Consider the following 13,688-nt stretch of genomic DNA (forward strand, 5'->3'; position numbering starts at 1 on the left):
TCGTCTGCACATTACACATACAACTACATTCATTAACAAATCAAATGGCACTAAATGGCTGGGCAGAATGCAAATTCTATATCACTTCCTACATTTGTGTGCCATGTGATTTAAAGCACTTATTAATCAGTGTTGTGTACTGCTGTGTCGTGTCTTTGTTGGACCGAAGGAGTTCCCACAGTCTGATCTGCAACCCTGAGGTGGTACAGTTTGGATCTTTTCAGGCTGATGTTTAGACTACAGTGAAATGTTGTGCGTCTGTGCCTGTGTTTGGATCACTACATACAACACAGCGTACTGCTGCAGGAGGGATTTTTACTAAAACATGTTTCCTTTTGCTCAGCTTTAATGTTTTGTCTTGCGTCTCACTCGGATACCAACACGTCTGCTTCATAATCACTGAAAAGTGTGCAATTTTTCTTTGTTTTGTTTTGTTTTTTTCAGCTCTTGGTGGAAATAAAATGTGCTGTTAATGATTTTTTTAAAATGAAGATGGAGTTTGATCTGTGTTTAACCAGCATGTTAACTGCTGAGCTTAGTAACTTATTCAGATAGATTTCTGTGCATGTTTAGTTTATGTAAGAGAATTAGTATATGTGTACAATTAAAAAAAAAAAGCACATTTAGTTTTTGAACCAATTTTAATGAAGGTTTGGTTCCAGTTTACTTAACTGTTATTTTTTTTATCTGTGAGCTTAGTGGGATTTACTTAACTATTAGTATTATCATTAGTATCAGTGATGACAAACTAAAAAAAAAACTTCATAGCAAATTGTTATCTCACTGAGATTTTTTGGTGATTTTAAAAACATAAATCCTATTTTCATATTTTCTTTAACATAACCTATCAAAAGAAAAAACACACACACACGGATGCATTCTGATCAGATTATTTATTAGATTAAATTATATAAAACGCATGAGTGAAAATGTAAAAGAGTTGTTGAACCATCAGCTGCTATAACCCTGGTCCCTGTGTAAACTAGAATAAATAACTGCAACAAATGAGACTGGAAAACGTTCGACTCGACTGCAGCAACACAGCGGGGTCAAAAAGAGCGTTATGAACTCTTCCTTCTTAAAATCGTTTGACAAAGCAGCACATTTAATAACTTCAGTCCTGAAACTGATAACAAAAAACAGAAAGAAGTGCTTCTTGTGAAGGGATCATAACTACTGTTGCATTATAAATGGTAACATTGATAAAATGCATCTACAGATTTAACTCCTAAAGTTGAATAATGTAAAATGAAATAAACTATGAAATACAATTCTGGCTTAAAATCCAAAAAAAAAATAAAATAAAATCACATAACTAGACTTAAACATTTCTTCCTTTAAAACTATTTTTTTACACGGATACAAATAATTGTAGACATTTGTAGTTACGTGTCGGACAGTTTCACTCACAGGCGTATAAAACATCGTAAAGAGACGCTGCTCTTTCAGGGTTCTGTTAACGGTTTTAAGAGTATATATTTTTAAAATTTTGAAAGATAAAGGGAAAGAAGAAATACAAATATACGGAAACGCGGCATGTTTTGTAGATATTTTTCCTGTTCAGACTTCTGCCTTTCAGTTAGTGTGATAGTGTCAATTTGTGCCCACGCTCTTTTACACTTCCTGTAAATATAAGTTTGGAACGCATTCATTTCTTCTTCACCTCTTCTATATCAGTGTTAGAATATCTGTAACAAACCCACAGAGCAAATACTAAATGGTGCATAAGGACTTGCTTCCTTATTCAGCGTTAGTGTTCTTCTACAATTTTCTGTTGACTCAACAAGATAAGACAGTTAAGGCCTGAGGCCCGGAGGGTAAATATGACGGATAACTATCATTAAAATGTACTTTTGGTGCACATTCGATTAAATAAATGATTACAGTGCAGGCTTTTAAATAAATTTTAGCAATCACAGGTTCTGCATAATACATCCAAATCAAATCTCTGGTACAATGTAAAAGGTTCACACACTTTCCGGGCAGTGATTAACAAGGCTGGTGTTACACTGACAGAGGGTGAAACACAATTTCATGAGTTAATCATCCTTTCCACACAGATGCCTTGCATGTAGCCACATTGTTGCATAATGTTGTCCAAGAGTGACCTGTGTTTTTGTTACAGATAATAATGCCCAGACCCTCTCTCTAACCAGCTGAGGCAGAAACAAATCTCAACAGAAAAGAACTAGGTGTGCCATGACTCTTTCACCTTTGCTGGATGGTGTTGAGGTTAAGTTCTTTATATACAGATTATTACAACACCGCCTATATTTGTGGTCACCATCATCTTGGTCTCCCTTTATCTTATTCAAGATTTCAAATATACAGTCGGACCAGCGAGAGCCCAAAGAGGCGATCTGGTGTGAATATATACAGATAAAGATGATCTATTCAGTGACTGGCGGTCTGCAAACAAAAAAATCCAGGAAGCTTAAAAGCTCTTTAACACAGATACACTGACACAGTAAAAGGAAAAAATAATAAAAAAATGATTGGTTTTTTATGAGTCAGTCCGTGCTCAGCTGTAGAGACTTTAGAAAGAGGTTGTGCAGGTAAACAAACCTCTACGTATACAGAAACTGTCATCCTGGTCTGTTTGAGTGCATGAGCAAAGAAGCGCTGTCCCAGCCAGCTGTCAGTGACCGTTCATAATGGTCTGCGACGTGGATGCTGTGGTGGGCGAGACTGAAGACGAGCCGGCAGTGCTAGTGAAGAAGTTGTCGTCCCTCAGTTTGAGATGCTCCGGAAGCTCCAGCTTCACCTTGGCCTCCTCGATGTCATTGTTGATTGCCGCAATGAGGGCTTCTGTTAGGACAGACGTACAGAAAAGAAGTGAGCAGTGAACAGCAAAGAAAAATATGGAGGAATGACGATAACATTTAATCTATGAGACTTCAGCCTAAATGTTTGCGTGAGAGGAAGGCGTACCAAGCGAGTCGTAGGTTCTCTCTGGACGGATGTAGCCCACCATGACGACACTCAGAATTTCTCCATAAAAGTCCTCTTTGAAATTGTGAATCACATGAGTTTCCTAGAACCACAAAAACATTAAATGTATTTTTCACATGAGCAAATGCCAAAGTTCACTGCTTTATCAGAGCAGACTGTACTAGAATGGGCTGCATTCATCCTTGCTGCTGCATCTAAAATTCGTTTAATTAAGGAGTTGCAAAAAATATGATGGTGTATGCAGTGTGAGGGCTGTAAACAAGACTATTTTAAATATTAAAAAAAAAAATTAACAGATTGGAAACAACATCAATACATTAATACGTGCATGAAGGACTAAATGTTTTATGCATTCCCTCATTTACATGCACACTAATGTCCTGGATATGACATTAAAAATGTAATTTGTGTACAAAACCTATGCAAATATAGTATCACAACTTTCTACAGAAGAAGGAGGCTGTATCTGCACAGACCAACAAATCACCACCAAAGACATCCTGCTGCAGGTAAACAGGAAGATTAGCTGTCTATCATTAGTCACTTTAATTGGGCAAATAAGCAGCTTAGTAGAAATATTGTCTTATTTGGAATAAGAGCAAAAACCATGTAAAAGTAGTAACTGTTGAGCAGAGCCACTGTGTTTTGTCCGTCAGCGCTGGCAAAACACTGCTTTCTCATTCTTGTGAGCAACAAGTCCACACATGTGTTGGATTAATATATAAATAATTATAAATAATATGATAATATAATAAATATATAAATAATTTAAACTTGTCTTTACAGTGGTTTAACAATGAGGACATAACAGGGACTGTCCAGACTCATTACAGTCTCCGATGGCCCACCAGATCCAAAAAACAGATCGAAATAAAATAAGAAAATTATTTATTTATTTATTTATTTATAAGAGTGACAACAAATTTAATCTCGTCTTAATTAAATTTGTTCCAGCATCTTTCTGCCCCATGCTCAGTTCATTCAGTGTGGCACACAGGCCCACGGCAATGTCAGAAGTCAGCTACGCAAAAAACTGTTCAACACGCAGTGGAAAATCAGATTTTCCAGACAAAGCTGTGGAGAGAGAGAAGTGGCCTTGTGACCGTCAATAGATTGAAACCCTGGACTGTTAAAGGCTGTCTCATGAGCAGATCTGCAATGTAACCACTTCTTTTCTTCACCACGCAGATAGCAGTGAATGCCACTTGTCCTGTACTCACCATGGATTTCTTGGTATTTTTGTAGTAAGGGTTCCAGCCAATGCTCATCACCATTTTATAGACATCGCCATTACCAACGCAGGCCCAGCCATAGTATATCCCTGTGCTGATATCTGCTGGAAGGTTGTCTACCACCGAGTCTGGGAAGTTGGCTAGAGATCAAAAGGGAAAAAAAATAAATAAAATAAATAAAATAAAAAAAGACAGACTGCTATCTAAAAAGTTAGAGACTTGCAAAATTGAAAGACATCATTAAACTAGAGAACACTACCTTTCCACTGCTCATAAAGATAACAAGGCCGAGGAAGCCATCCAATTATATTAAAACAAACAAAACTCCCGTATAAATGATTGAATGATGATTTAGCCATTCATTTATTTGCATGTTTTTTAGGTTTTATGAGCTCCTGTGCAGCACGTACAAACCTAAGTATGATATGCGATAATTTTAAGAAGTGTGTTTTGAAAACTAAACATATGGTTTTGAATTTTTCCCTTCAACGGTGCCTTAGTGTTTTTTTTTTTTTAAACACACACAATGCCCCAATACATTATCAAAGCCAGAATAAAAATGAAGCTGTTAAGTACACTGGTCAATATATACATATTTTTTTAATTACTTTCGCCGTTCACTTTAATTTAGATAAGACGTTACTACACACTTCTAGAAGCAGCCATGGTGACATAATAACTCCATTTACGGCAGTCCGAAAACGGAGCGCTCGTTGCGTAAAATCGTGTCGTTATCAGTGCTGTTCAATACCGGTCGGTAAAACGGAGAGTCAGTATGGCTGGCGTAATCAAATATTTGTCAAAACATATGAGATAAGTCAAAGGTCATGTAATGGATAGCTTTGTATGTTTCAGTCTCATCTAATGTGCTAGAAAGACAGACAATGCTAGTATTTACGTTAACTGGTTTAAAGGTTAACTTACTGATACGCTCATACAAATGAATGACAACTGTTTAACGTACCTGTGGGAATACCGAGTTCTTTGCTTCCTCTTCCAAAGCCTCGAATGACCTCTCCGCGGCAGAAGTACGGGAGACTCTTCATGACTAGTGTCCCGGTAACAGCTGGTTGTCTTTTAGACAAACGCTACAGAATGACCTCGAACCACACAAGGAAGTGGGACCGACTGCTCAGTCAAGAGTTAATGTGCCGTTTTGACAATGCTCAAACCTCGACCTTGTAGGGTTCAAATTTCGTCCGGGCTATGACGCTGGGTTCACCTGCCCCGGTTATCTTGCTCGAGTTTGATAAGTTGTCCCTTCGCCCCCTTAGCATCGGTGGTGAAAGTTCACCGTCTATGCTAGCAATGCTAACTACGCCTAGCTTCCTTAAAGGCGCACAGTTCCTGGAACGGTTTAATCGAAAGGCGCCGTGTGCGCAGCTCTTGATGTATGATGCCGGCCAGGTCCACTCGCAGTTTGATGATGGAAACGAAGGTCGGGTGCTCCCGGACAGTCAGTGATGTTACATACTGCGTTGAACCCTGAAACATCTGCGTCCTCAACACTTCGGCTGACGTCACGGATCACGTGACCAAATGGAGTGAGATGTTGCCTTCAGGTGCTGCAGGGAAAATCAAACTTACCAATGAGACATTCATGGCTCTATCAAGGGAACGACGCTATTTGTTTTTTTATTTATTTTTTATTTTTTTGGACACTTTGAAAACCGAAGAGTTAACCATATCCTACGCAGTGGGACTGCATACCAACTACTGAAAAAGACATAGTATGCAATAATGCATAACATCGTCCCTTTCTCTGGTAAAATTCACAATGCTGCTGATAATCATGACCTGTCCTTTCCTCGTTAATAAACTGATGTAAAGGTCAGTCCGTTTGTTAGTACCTTATTTCGGTGTATGATGAAACAAACCACAAGGGGGCGACATGAGGTTCACTATACTACCGATTTACCAGGCCCAAAATAAATCCCATTCAATCATTCATTCATTTTCTGTAACCGCTTGTCCTCTGGAAGGTCGCGGGAGAACGAATAATAATAATGAACAATGATAACAACAACAATAATAATGATAAGCCGTTACACACTAATTATAAAAGTAGAGATTGTCATGCAAGGCAAGTCACGCATTATCAGATTATTTCAACAGGTTTTATGCAAAGAATTTGTTAAAACATTAGCTTTTTCTTCAGTTCTTATGTCCACACCATATTTGACCATTTTCAGGTTAAATGGAAATTACTGTTTTTTATAACCTGGACCTTATTTCTGGCATAAAATCCGATTGTTTACTCACCCGTATAACTTTGGTGTCGACGATATTTAGATCTGAGTATATCCATGTAGTGGGAGTGACTGGGGCACCGAAACGCAGCCTCTAAATAACGCATTATCTGCCGCAAAACTCATTCATTTCACCAATATTTTGTTATGATAAGCTAGTGCTATTCCCCGTTGAGTCCAGAGTTTAGACTGAGGAACTCCTTTGTCCGACGTGCCATCAAACTGTTTAACCACCACTCACTTGGGGGGAGGAGGACAAAAAGGAACGGGACTGAAAGACAGGGGAGGCAGCCAGTTTCCTGATTCCTGATTCTCTGATCTTTCTAACTAATCTGCAATAACATGGGTGCAATAACAATGTGCAGCTGTATTTTTCTTCTTAACCATGTGCAATCACAATATTTATGCAATAACCACATATGTACAGTCACAATATTTATTATTATTATTATTATTCGTTTCTGGTGTTGGGTATTTGGGGTTTACTCACTGCTTTCTATATAATTCGTGTACATGTATGTCTGACAGTGCTGTATGCGATGGAGAAGTCAATTTCCCTGCGGGAACCTCCCAAAGGGATCAATAAAGTTGTCTATCTATCTATCTATCTATCTATCTATCTATCTATCTATCTATCTATCTATCTATCTATCTATCATTTACGCGGATCTAAATATCGTCTGAACGACTCTAAACTGTGACACCAGAGTTATATGGGTGAGTAAACGATCGTATTTTATGCCAGAAATAAGGTCCAGGATGTAAAAAACGACAATTCCCCTTTAAGGTTTAGGTTCAGGCATGCGATTAATGTTTTACTATACCTTGAGAAAGTTCCTCCCATTCTCACCTGAAAAGGAAGGAACAGAGGCAGAAACATATAGAGGAGATCGGATCATCTGTTCACAAAATCTCAGGTAAGAAACATTACAATAATGATAATGACAATTATTATTTCATGATTTATGCCCGTATGTTTCTTAAATTTTATGATGTGATTTTGGGGCAGATTTAAAAATTAAAATAAAACTCTCTTATTACATGTCTGTGATGGTTCTCAGTCATCCAGGTCAAAGTGTGTTAAAAAAAAAAAAATTGAAACAATAGCTAGTAGAGTTTTTTGAAGAGCCGTCACCACTCATCTAAGCAGAACTGAAGGAAATGCTTGGAGGAGTAATGTCTTCAACAAAGTACAGTTGCCCCTGTTCTTCCTGTTTTTTTTTTTTTTGTTTGTTTGTTTTTTATATCTCTTCTTACAAACTAGCTGCTAACATTGCAATTTCAACTTTATATTTGTTTTGTGTTATTTAAGATGCATTAAGGGCAGGCACATTTTTACACATACCACAAAAACAACTGCATAGAAAAATTTTAGGTTGTGAAGATAAGATAGTCTTTTAATTTTTCCCAGCACTTTCCCAGCATTCAGAGCCAATAGTGTTTCACAGTGTGAAAAATATGAAATGACGAGACACATTGTGATAGGCAACAGACGGAAACATGAAGTTCTAATCAGTACTATTTCCCAGTTGCCTTGTTTAATTTACTCGACTAAACGTTTAGTTACAGAATAGAAAACACATCAGGAGCATCACTAGTTAATAAGCACGTGTCATTATTATCTACTGTACATGGAAGCATAAGGTTTTGTTTTATGCTTAACTTTAAATATTTACTGAGAAAGGTGCGGCTAAAGATATAAGGTGCTCATACCATTTGTCTTATCTTGCTTCCAGGAGGGATGGACTAACCTGCTTGACTCCATAAAAAGAGGAACTTGTCAGCACATCGTCAAACATTAGTCCATGCACTTTAGGCTTTGTACATGTGCAGTGAAGTAGAACGTGGCAACAGGATATAGCTTGTATATTATCTATAAAAAACTTCATGGCATTATTGGCTAGGATTTTAGATTTAAAACAATTATAAAACTCCTTATTAGCCTTCTGTACATGTCATGATATGGTTAATACTGAATCATTTTTGACACGTAATGTTTTCAAAACGTAAATTAGTTGTTACGAAAGAATTGCAAAAAGTAATATAAGTTCAGCTAGACTACGTTCAAAAATACCACAGTAGTCATTGTTGTTGAACTCTTCCTCTCAGATAATGCATTTACTGAAACAAGGTTGGCTGCTATTGAAGCTCAGTGTTGTACTGGGATCACTGTGGATGCTGTTGATACTCAGTCAGCGGAAAACAGGCCGGAGTCCTGTTTTATTCAGATACAGGTGGCTTGAGTATACCGATGATGATGGCATCCCAGAGAAAGTGTGCAACTGTTCAGCAATCTTGCGGGGAGAGAAGGAAGCACTGGAGCGTGCCAAATTACTGACCGTCACTAAAGAGTTTCGCAAGACCGTTCAGATCCCTGATGGATATTATATAAATGTGACCCAAAACTGCAGGTGTGTTGCTCTAACCCACAGATTTCAGTTGGTGTGTAACTCTAAACCATAATTTAAATGTCCATAAATTTGTGTATTTACAAACAGGAACTTCAAGTTGAGCAGAAAGTACTTAACAGTGCCATTAAGCAAGGAGGAAGAGGACTTTCCTCTGGCTTACTCTATGGTTGTACATCACAAGGTATGCACATTTTAAAATTAAAATGCTTTACTTCAATCACTAATTAGAGGAGCACACTATTGTCGTAGTGTCCTGTTAGTGGTTAAAAAAATAAAGCAACTACCTTTAACAATGAAACATAAAGAACAGGAATTTAAATCTCTCTTTTATTGTATGTCTTTAGGTGCAGAACTTTGAACGACTACTACGAGCGATCTATGCTCCCCAAAATATTTATTGTGTCCATGTGGACAAAAAATCAGAGGCCTCAGTCGTTTCTGCCATCAAGGCCATTACGTCCTGTTTTCCAAATGTCTTCATGGTCAGCAAGCCTGTGAGTGTGGTCTATGCTGCCTGGCCACGCGTCCAGGCTGACCTTAACTGTATGGCTGATCTCTATAAGACCACTACAAAATGGAAATACTTCATCAACGTCTGTGGCCAGGATTTCCCCCTGAAAACAAACTTGGAGATTGTAAGGATGTTGCGGTTGTTGAATGGTGGTAACAGCATGGAGTCAGAAACAATGGTTGAGGGGAAGAAGTGGAGGGTAAAACAAGCTCACCAGATAGTTAATGGGACAATCCAGGTACACCTTTTAGAGTTTATTTATAACCTATTACATAACAATATTTAATTCAATGATTGACAATGTTTTCTGACCTAAATGACCATAACCATCATATTAATTTATATCCCAAATGTCTCAGGGGACAGGAAAGAACAAGGAGCCACCTCCCTTCAACTTGCCCATTCTGTCAGGAAATGCCTACTTTGTGGCTAACCGAGGTTACATCCGTAGTGTGTTGGAAGACAACCGGATACATGCGCTGATTGAGTGGGCCAAAGACACCTACAGTCCTGATGAGTTCCTCTGGGCAACCATTCAGAGAATTCATGGTGTTCCTGGCTCAAAGAGGCCCCACCCTAAATACGACACGTCGGATATGAATTCAATTGCACGGCTGGTGAAGTGGCCGTGGCATGAGGGGCCACAGGATTCAGTGGATGCAGTGTACCCAAAGTGTCATGGCAACTATGTCAGATCAGTATGTGTGTACGGTGCTGGAGACCTGCAGTGGATGCTTGAGCAGCATCACCTCTTTGCCAATAAGTTTGACATAGACACAGATCCCATTGCTGTCTACTGCTTGGAGAGATATCTGAGACAAAAGGCGCTGGCTGAGGCATATTAGGTGGAGGTTTTACATGAATCAAAACAAAATATTACTGTCTTATATAGGGGTGTAACGATACACAACAATCATCGTACCTTGGTTTTGAGGTTACAGTTTGTTTCATTTTCGGTACAGTATGGGAACAAAATGCAATACCTAAATTTGCTTGTTATTTATTTGCATGTTAATTATTTGTAAATCAACAATTTATTCTAACATTGTAGAAAATATGAAAATAAAATAAGAAATAGAATACTATTGCAAAATGATGTTGGGTAATAAGTTAAATAAAATATTCTCAAATAAACAAAAAATATATAAAATATTACCAAAACAATTTCCTCACAGCTCGTTAACTTTTACTTTTAAGTCAGCTGCATTTGCACCAAGGTGTTTTTTATTTTTATTTTTTTCTTGTAGCAGTGACGTTCACTCAGGTGGTGCGTTTCAGGTGAATTAGTGTGTTTGTGGTGTAAATGCGTAAAAAAAAAAAAAAAAATGAACACATTTAATAAAATAGTAATTAACCACGAAGCAAAAGTGTTCCCAAGCAGGAGACATAGCGACAAGGGAGAGTCATGAAGAAGCTCCGGTTTATAGCTAGCGGTAGCCATGACGAACACGGGCTGCACGTGCAGCTGCAGGCGGAAAATAAACACAAACAACTTCCGTTCTGTGAACCCACCCGCGCACAGCCCTGTGCGTCCTGTAACGAAACGGTTCAATACAAACACATGTATCGTTACACCCCTAGTCTTACATGTATTCCTACAGATAATTTAAAGTGATATATTTAAATCTTGTATATTTTCATTGCAAAGTAATGAGTAAAATGCAAATGTAATTGTTCTATTTGATAATTTCAATCATATAACCTGGGTCAAAAGCCCAATGGAAAATGTCCTTTCAGCTTTTGATTTGACAACAGCATCTCATCACACTCTAGTTTTTGGTTTTGGCTGTACATATACGCAAAAATTTCACTTCAGGTTCACTTCAAAAGTGTTTATAACAAACAAACAAATAAGGAAACACAAACAAAAATAGATGTGCACCAAACTGCACAGTGAACACTTTCTAACCTGTGCCCTACACTATGTTCTTCACTATTTTTCCCCTCCAATCCCAAAACGATCTTTCTTTCTCTCACTGTTACGTGCCAGACAGGGGCAGTGTATTTTTCTTGTTTTTTCTCTCCCTCTCTCTCCCCCTCCCCTGTGTGTTCAGGTGATACTGGTGATACCGCAAGTGATTCCACCTGGGAAGTCTGTCAGAGCCTGCTGATTGGTTGGATTATCCAATTGCCACCACAGGAGCTACTTCAAAAGGATCCAGCTACAGGCTCCTCGGGCTCTACTTCCCCTGCACCTGATTTGCTGCTGCATGCTAGTTGCGCTGACTGCTTGTAGCTTGTTTTGAGAACCACATGGTTCAATCTCTGCCCTTAGCTTGTTGCCCGGCTCAATTGCTCTTTTGTTTTCTGTCACCTACCGTGGTATTGAGACGTGTGGACCCTTTGTTTGATTTATTTCAGTTGTGGTGGAAGGTGTGGACCAGAGGTAAGATTGGGGAACCCTTTACACTCCACCACATAGGATTCCTTTGTTATACACACTAGGATTATTGGTTGGTGCCACCCGTGTAGTTCTGATAACGTTCTTTTACTAGAAAAGATAGTTAGGCCCTTTTTGTTTGTTCTTTTCTATATGGCAGAGTGTTAGCCAGGCCTAGTTTTGTTTTATTGCTTTCATTTATTTGGCACAACCACGTGGTCCAAATCTTCCCCACTGTTTTTGTTTGGAGGAGATTTTTGTTTAGTCATCTTTTTGTATTTCAATAAATATTGTTAAATTCTTTTTACACCAGACTTGAGCATTTGGTTGTATTGTGTTTGTCCCTGATTTTCCCCTGGACACACATAGGGACGTAACACTCACACACAACTCAGATGAAGTACCTTCAAATATTATCATAACGGCGCACTATTCTGCTTTAGGGTGAGGAATTAGGTCAGACTAACCTTTAACAACTGAAAGCATGCAACACATTACTGCAGTTACTGATATCAGCTTTTTTTTTTTGCTACCTCATATCAAGTTGCTATATTTTCAGTGAGATTATAGTATATAGCTTGTATATTATCTATAAAAGACTTGATGAGACATTATTGGCTAGGATTTTAGATTTAAAACAGTTATAAAACCCCTTATTAGCCTTCTGTATATATCATGATATGGTTAATACTGAATCATTTTTGACACGTAATGTTTTTAAAATGTGGACTTTACAGTTGAAACCAGATGTTTACATACACTGTGTTAAAAGACATAAACCTTTTTTCCTCATTGTCTGAAGTTAAATCAGACTAAACCTCTCCTGTTCCAGGTCAGTTAGGATTACTAAAATTATTTCTATTTGCTAAATGCCACGATAACGAGAGAGAGAATTTCTTAGAGCATTTTTTATTACTTTCTTCAAAGTCAGAAGTTTACATACATTTCCTTAGTACTTGGTAGCATTGCCTTTAAACTGTATGACTTGGGTCAAACCTTTTGGGTATCCTTCCACAAGCTTCTCGCAATAGTCTGCTGGAATTCTGGTCCATTCCTCCTGACAGAACTTGTGTAACTGAGTCAGGGTTGTAGGCCGCCTCGCTCGCACACGCCTTTTCAGATCTGCCCACAAATTTTCTATGGGATTGAGATCGGATCGGGGCTTTGTGGGGATTTTCCCATGATGTCAAACAAGGAAGCAGTGTGTTTGAGGTGTAGCCTTAAAATACATGCACAGGTGTGCCTCCAGTTAACTCAAATGTTGTTTGTTAACCTATCAGAAGCTGCCAAAGCCATGACATCATGATCAGGGCTTTCCTTCATTGTTTAAAGATATTGTAATCTTTGTGTATGTACACTTCTGACTTTGAAGAAAGTAAAAAAAAAAAAAAAAGATCTCTAAGAAATTCTCTCCCTCATTATTGTGGTATTTAGCAAAAAGAAATAATTTTTGTAATCCTAACTGGAACAGGAGTGGTTTAGTCTGATTTAACTTCAGACAGTGAGGGGAAAAAAGGTTTGTCTTTTAACACAGTGTATGTAAACATCTGGTTTCAACTGTATATTTGTTTTGTTTTATTTAAGGTGTATTGAGAGGAGGCACATAATTACACATCTCACAAAAATAGCTGCATAGAAAAATTTAAGGTTGAAGATAAATTAAGATAATCCTGTAATTTTTCCCAGTTTCACCGATATTTAAGATAAAATAAATAAAAAGAGACTTAAACTGCTGTTCAGTATTATACTTAAATGAAAAGGTTAAAATCATTGTCCTGAATCTGTTTAATTGGGCATGAAAAAGGAAAAACTGGTTTAGTTGGGTACGTGGTGTAGCATTCAGTTGCAGACTGCTGAGAAACAGTTCATCACCTGAATTTCAGGAAATGTTTTATGCTTTAACCAAACTTCCCATTGTACAACGTTGCTTGATTTACAATTATTGTTTGTATG

At 37.9% G+C, this 13,688-nt stretch overlaps 2 protein-coding genes across 2 annotated transcripts; one reads left to right on the plus strand and one right to left on the minus strand.

The window, feature by feature from the left end:
• Nucleotides 1–878: 878 nt before the first annotated feature.
• rfk (riboflavin kinase) lies at nucleotides 879–5,669 on the minus strand. The gene is made up of 4 exons (XM_084550920.1): nucleotides 5,149–5,669; nucleotides 4,173–4,324; nucleotides 2,932–3,034; nucleotides 879–2,808 (listed from the first exon to the last, which is right to left on the minus strand). The coding sequence occupies exons 1-4, from the start codon at nucleotides 5,228–5,230 to the stop codon at nucleotides 2,639–2,641; spliced, it is 507 nt and encodes a 168-aa protein (XP_084407046.1). The 5' UTR covers nucleotides 5,231–5,669; the 3' UTR covers nucleotides 879–2,638.
• A 2,876-nt stretch (nucleotides 5,670–8,545) lies between these two features.
• LOC311492465 (beta-1,3-galactosyl-O-glycosyl-glycoprotein beta-1,6-N-acetylglucosaminyltransferase-like) lies at nucleotides 8,546–10,241 on the plus strand (the record flags this gene model as incomplete). Its single annotated transcript, XM_084550758.1, has 4 exons — nucleotides 8,546–8,844; nucleotides 8,932–9,025; nucleotides 9,189–9,593; nucleotides 9,715–10,241. 4 exons carry the CDS (start codon nucleotides 8,546–8,548, stop codon nucleotides 10,198–10,200), a joined length of 1,284 nt encoding a protein of 427 aa, XP_084406884.1. The 3' UTR covers nucleotides 10,201–10,241.
• Nucleotides 10,242–13,688: the final 3,447 nt, after the last annotated feature.

The sequence above is a fragment of the Chelon labrosus genome (genome assembly GCF_963514085.1).
Source record: "Chelon labrosus genome assembly, chromosome: 9".
In the NCBI taxonomy this organism is placed as follows: Eukaryota; Metazoa; Chordata; class Actinopteri; order Mugiliformes; family Mugilidae; genus Chelon; species Chelon labrosus.

What these genes read in the sequence shown, in the direction of transcription:
- rfk (XM_084550920.1), bottom strand. Translation starts at nt 5,230, where the DNA reads ATGAAGAGTCTCCCGTACTTCTGCCGCGGAGAGGTCATTCGAGGCTTT. An exon ending in AGAACTCGGTATTCCCACAG is followed by an intron (nt 4,325 to 5,148) that starts GTACGTTAAACA and finishes TTTGATCTCTAG; the next exon opens with CCAACTTCCCAGACTCGGTG. An exon ending in GAGAACCTACGACTCGCTTG is followed by an intron (nt 2,809 to 2,931) that starts GTACGCCTTCCT and finishes CTGTCCTAACAG; the next exon opens with AAGCCCTCATTGCGGCAATC.